Here is a 6440-nt window from a genome sequence, read left to right on the forward strand (position 1 = left end):
GCAGGAATAGGGTTAAATGAAGTAATCAAGATTTAGAAGTTTTACAATTTTTGAAATTTTTAAAACCTCCTTCAAAGTTTTAAAAGTGCTTTTTTGTGTTTAACATCGAGACATGTTTTTAAACCAATAATAATAAATTTTGTGATATTAGTAGTTTTCAAAACTTTTTAAATTTTAGTATTCATCACAAAATTGTAAATTTAACTGCTAAGTCAGGTTTACCATTATTTTACTCAGGTTTACTCAGTCATACAAAATTGAAACTGAAACTAAATATTTTTTTTTAATAATTCACCTCAATGTGTTTGTCAGGAAATCTCACTGTCACTGTGTTACTTCTAAAGATTGACAAAAAAAAATATTTTAAAACATGAAATTATTTTTAAATCATTATGGCTTGCACATTCTTCATAACATAGGAATTGTAATACCAATACCAACAATTATAATGATAAAAATAATGACCATAATGATGATAACAAAAATAATGATATTTATGAAATGATAAGGATATACTAAAACATCATTTTAAAATCATTACAGATATTCCATCCTGTGTAACAAAAGAGCAAACATGTTTTATTAGTTTATTTAGATGCAAATATATTTACAGAATTTATGCTTTATACAAAAGTACTATTTACAATTACTAAATTGTCTGTTTGCCATGGTCAGACGAATGATTTGCATCAAAAATGTCATTCTTCAAATTGTTCAAAGTTTTTCCATAAATCTCTCTTCCTCCGCCCCAACCAGAATCCTCCGCCGTTCTCTCCTAACCATACTCCGCCACTGTTCCGCCACGGCAGACCAAATATAAGATAGCCTACGCCGAGACCAGCTCCAACTCCAACCATTACACCAGAACAACCCAGACAAGCAAGCATCTTGGATTTATCAATTCATAAATTGTAAAAAGTAAGGAGTGAGGGGAGGGTAATAGTATGGGAAGTGTGGTGGACAAGAAGGGGAGGGGGCAATAAATAAGGTGGGGAGTTTGTGGGTTGGGATGGGGGAAAATTGAGTGGGAAGTTTGTGGGTTGGGATGGGGGAAAATTGAGTGGGAAGTATTTGGGTTGGGATGGGGAAAATTGAGTAGGAAGTATGGGGACGGGCGTGGAATTGAATAAAACTGGATGGGAAGTTTGGGTTGGGAAGTAAAAATAGAACATAGAAATACAATGAATCTGATTGTTCCTGTTTATCAGCTTGATTTGCTCCAATAAGAAGAAGTAGAATAAGAAAATGTCTGATAACCCTCATGTCTGATTAACTGATTAATTCTAACTTTAAGCTGATTGTTTAGGTGTGTAAACCTAACTAAACACTATTCTTAATCCTTATCACTGATTGAATCACAAACAGTGACTAAAAGGTTGGATAGATAGATAATTAGATGGTAGTTTTTTAACATTAAGTTCCTGTTTTACGTAAAAGTTGAAAACCATAATATATATTTTAACCATCCATTAACATAAACCAACTTTTTATAGAAGAATGTCTTTAAATCCTTTGTCTGAATAAAGCCTGTAAAACTCGAAAATATTCGTTGTTATCATATCAATGTTTACTAATTCAAAATATCAAGGCCAATATTGAATCTTTTAGACCTTTGTCAGAATGATCAAACTTAATAAATACCAAATATAAACTGAATATTAAAGCATAATTGTATGTCCAATGTAATAAAATGTTCTTCCACACGCACCTCTATGTACATAAGCACAAATATTTACCAGATTTTAGAAATTTAGAATATCTGTTAGTGAAAATTCGATTCTGTCTGTTTGTTTGTCCGATCATAACTCAAGAACCCCTTGACCAATTTGCCTCAAATTTTGATCGGAAAAAAGCTAAAATAGTAATTTACGACCATGTGCGGGAAAACGGCGGGAAGCAAGATATATATAAGATTGCTGTATTTTGATCTAATCTGACCTGCAGCTGTGGTTTATATAAGCATAGGTTGGATAGAACCCGTTCTCTCGCCCATATCCTTTTGGAAGCTCTGAAAAACAAATAAAAATCATCATGCGCATCAATTCCTTTTTCTTGAGGCACAATTTACTTGTTTTTTATTTAGTAAAGAAATTGAGTCTTTGTCACAAACTCAAATTTTCTAATCCCTACATCATAGTGTATACCTTTTAATATTTCAAAGAAAATTTAATCTGACAAAATTCATAGCTTGAAATCTCTACGGTCAACTTCATTGGGTTGCAAAGATATTGGGATTAGAAAATCAGAGTTTGTGGCAAAGACTCAATTCCTTTGAAATAAACTCTTTATGTTGCTAAAATATAATTTCACGGACCAGCTTTTTCATATTAAATCTTATTATTATTTCTTTTTCTATTTCCCATTTAATTTTTTAAATTCTTATTTTGCTACATATATGTTTAAAAATCTTGGAAATTTTTCCTTATTAAAGAAATGTTCATAATCACCTATATCTAAGGAATTAGTAAACATGGCTCCTAACACTTGAAAAATTTCTGATGCACTTACTTTCAACTTACAAACCTAAAAGGATAAATTTTCACGGATTCCAGATAAAATCGAAATTTAGTATTATGAAAAGGATTTAAAGAACTCAAACGTGTTACTTTTATAAGGAAGTCCACAACATATTTGGTATGGTACTGAGTCAGCTGTAGATCTTCAAGTCGTCTTCGTTCCTTGTGATGTTCAAATTTCATCAGCTGATCAAATGCTGACGGATTCGAATCCCTTAAATAGTACATTAATCCATACTAGCTGAAGTGCCTGACGTTACCCATGGAAATTTTATTTTGACTTTTGAAAAATATGTCAAAATTTGTTTAGCCTAATTGTTACTCCCCAGGCACTCAAAAAATTTCAACCCATTCGGTCCAGCCGTTTGGGCAGCTATAGCTGACATATAAAGATTAATATTTTGTATCATTTTAATTATTTCACTTTTTTATTATACCATTGATTTAATCAAAAAATATCTTAAAAAAATGAAAATTTATTAATCAGAAAAGGGTTAGATTCTTATACCTCAGATAAAATAATCTTATCACAGCAATTGCAGCATAGCATGGACTTTCACGCGTCAAATTTTCAATCTGAATGTAATATAGATTTTAACCAGCATGATATAGGCAGAAATATCTGCATTTTGAAACAACATGCTTTGTTCTAGCATCTTATTTTTAAGGCTGAGTAAAAATTCGGTTCCCAAAACAAAAGGGTCAAAATTTTTCATTTGGAGGACTTTTGTATGAATAAAGTTTGTCATCTATAAACAATTACATTGTATTGCATCGATCTAAAAGAATGATTTTTTTAATCAAAATCAAAATCAAAGTCCAATTCTTGAATTTTGCAACTATATCATATTCATACCTTAGCTTTGAATCCAGCCTTGCTAAACAATTTACACTCCACCATGTGCTGACCCTCAGCACACTCTACCTGGCAGAGTGGAAACCTGCAGCCTGGACACAGGTAGCTCAGACAACTGGTTCTACAACATCCCAGGCACTGCGGGATGGATTTGGTGTACGGTCCCGTACTAACCGCCTGATATTAATAATGAAAATAATACAAAAATCTGTTGTAAATTTCCATTAAGATTTAATTATTACAGAACTTTTCCTACCTGTTCCGTAACTATAAGCTCCATTGGTTGAATATCACAGACAGCAACGTAATGTCTTCCCACATCAGAGTTCTGCAATATTTCATTTTATCAAAATGGCCAGAGGATATTCTTAATCGGAATTTTCAACATTATTGAGGACTACATTTTTTACTTTGTCTTTTTTTTCTATGTATTTAATTCAATTTTGATTTTAAGAAAAATTATCTCTTCCTATATTATTATATGATATCAACTACACCTGTTGGATGGTGAATGGAAAGCAGTAATCCTCCCTAAAAAAAGTTATTTAGATATGCAACTCATTAAATTATTTCTATTTGTATCTTTAAAACTTTAGAATTATGAATATCGAGATCAATTCTTGATCTTCTTTTCTTGTTAATCTGCAAATTAATATAATCTTTATTTCGATATATTCAGGAAAATGTCTAAAATTCAACCAATCATAGTGTCATTTCCAAAAACCGAACAGCCAACCATAGCCCGGAAGATTTTGCGCACAATCAAGGAGAGAACTCTCATTGGTCGAAACCCAGCAGGGACATCCAAAAGAATATCAGAAAATCAAATGTGTCAACAGAGCTTCAGAAAACTTTAGAATGATTGATATCAAGATTAATGCTTAAACTCCTGGTTTTACTGAACCCGAGATTATTTTAATACGCATTTTATATCCAAGAAAGAAGTATAAAATTCAACCAATCAGCGTATCATGTTATGATGTAGTCTTTAACTTTTGAAAACCCATTTTTTTTTTCTTGTTTTAATTGTGTCATATCAATTGACCAAAACAATAAACATCGATTAAATAAATGTGTTTTTTTCAATAAAAGTTTGAAGAAGAAGATTAAATAAATGTAAGTTTTGGATAATGATAATAGTCCTAAAATGTGATAAAATATATTTTTAATAAGTTCATTTCATGGTTCATTTTAAAATGAATAAATTTTTATTTGCTTAACTGCTCTAAAAGACGGTTTGTGAACAGCTGACTTTAATTTAATTGGATAATAGTTCAATCGATATAGCATTGTATCTGTAATTGTTATAAAAAACTTTTATACAGTAAGGATATCCAAAAAGAGAGGATTAAGAATAAAATCAAAAGTGTGTACATTGGATACTCAGATTAAGCGATCAGGATTAAGGATATCTCATTCTAAAGTTTTCAGCTCAGTGCACATATTTAGACTAATCAAGCAGGATTCAGGGTATCATCCAACATAAGAGTTTTATAAGAGTGATTTATAAAGAAAAAGAAATGTTAGCCTGCCTTATATGAGCAGATTTGTGGTGTGTGCAGTACGAAACTAGTTTACAGTTTCCGCAGACAGGAGAGGTCACGTGACAAATCAAACAATTTCCCTTTGCCATCTTGAAATTATAGAATAATATCTGAAATATTATTATTTAGAACAACCTGCAGTAAAAATGCAGATAAAATAAAAACAGGTTTTTTTTTAATTCCTACAGTTATGGAGATTCATTTTTCATTCATTATGTTCTCAAGGATTTTTTATCTATAGCAAAACATCTCTTTTTGTATTTTTTCTTGAAGTATTTGGAAAGAAAATGGGGTACTTCAAAATTGTTTTTTTTCAGTAAAAACCCAATCGTTTTTTTAAAAAGTTTGTTCCAAACAATAGTTTGCTAAGTAATAAACGAAAGTTTTTGTCAAAATGTTTTTAATAATTCGTTCGTACAATTAAAAAAGTGTTCAAGTTCGTTCCCACATTTTTAATCGTTCATTTTTGGTCGTTTCTGAAAAACGATAGTTTTTTCATTTCTTTCAACAATCCAGGTCGTTCGTTCATCTCTAGTTTTTCTACATGACACAATTTTTTACAAAAAAATTAGTTCGTTCACGAAAACGATGCCCATCTCTAGACTTAGCACAAATATTAAACTGAGTGCCGTGCAGGTTTTTTTTTACTAGTACATGAAGACAGTAAATCCAGGATTTGTAATTATGAACTATTCATGGAGTACACCGAGTACAGAGAGTATTTTTACTGTGAACTAGTACATGAAGTTAACTGAATAAATATGGGGATTAATATTATCATTCATTAAAACTGTTTTGTAAACAATAAAATGGGATTATGCTTTCATTTCTTTTTAACATATCATCTTTTTCCAGTTTTATATTAAAAACTTTGATCACTTTTTACAAAGACATTGATTTTTTGCCACAAACTCGGATTTTCTAATCCCTATATCTTTGCATCCCGATGTCGTAGACTTTTGATTTAAATATCCATAACGGAACCCTTGAAAGCGTCGCCTAGTAAAGTATGAACTATGATGATATCCATGTTTTTTTTTAAAACTGATTTTTTTCATTTTTTGTTAACTCTTTCAAATTAACTCACGCATTCCTTGCTTCAGAAACAATGGCGGAAATATCAGAAATAAATACTGTTAAAACTAGAAAACTACATTTTCTTGCACATTATTTTTCAGATAAAGTTTAAGGGTACCGTTGTGAATCGTACATGCCTTTTCCTTTCTTTTTATAATGGAGGGTCACTTAAAATTACAACGATAATTCCTCTAAAAACCAAATTCAAATATGTGCACATTGAAATATAGAACTATAGAACTATAGAACTATAGAACTATAGAACTACAGAACTATAGAACTATAGAACTATAGAACTATAGAACTATAGAACTATAGAACTATAGAACTATAGAACTATACAACTATACAACTATAGAACTATAGAACTATAGAACTATAGAACTATAGAACTATAGAACTATAGAACTATAGAACTATAGAACTATAGAACTATAGAACTATAGA

The 6440-nt window shown here is 30.6% G+C and overlaps 1 protein-coding gene across 1 annotated transcript; it reads right to left on the minus strand.

Annotated features, from left to right (window-relative positions):
• Nucleotides 1–295: 295 nt before the first annotated feature.
• LOC111716229 (protein msta) lies at nucleotides 296–5041 on the minus strand (the record flags this gene model as incomplete). The annotated part of the gene is given in 9 exon segments (XM_023491667.1): nucleotides 296–338; nucleotides 1939–2008; nucleotides 2448–2523; nucleotides 2607–2730; nucleotides 3025–3092; nucleotides 3373–3549; nucleotides 3629–3700; nucleotides 3870–3903; nucleotides 4905–5041. Coding segments are annotated over 9 exon segments (765 nt in total), but the record flags the coding sequence as incomplete, so codon positions are not given.
• Between the last annotated feature and the right edge of the window lie 1399 nt (nucleotides 5042–6440).

The sequence above is a fragment of the Eurytemora carolleeae genome, unplaced genomic scaffold, assembly GCF_000591075.1.
Source record: "Eurytemora carolleeae unplaced genomic scaffold, Eaff_2.0 scaffold1978, whole genome shotgun sequence".
NCBI lineage: Eukaryota > Metazoa > Arthropoda > Copepoda > Calanoida > Temoridae > Eurytemora > Eurytemora carolleeae.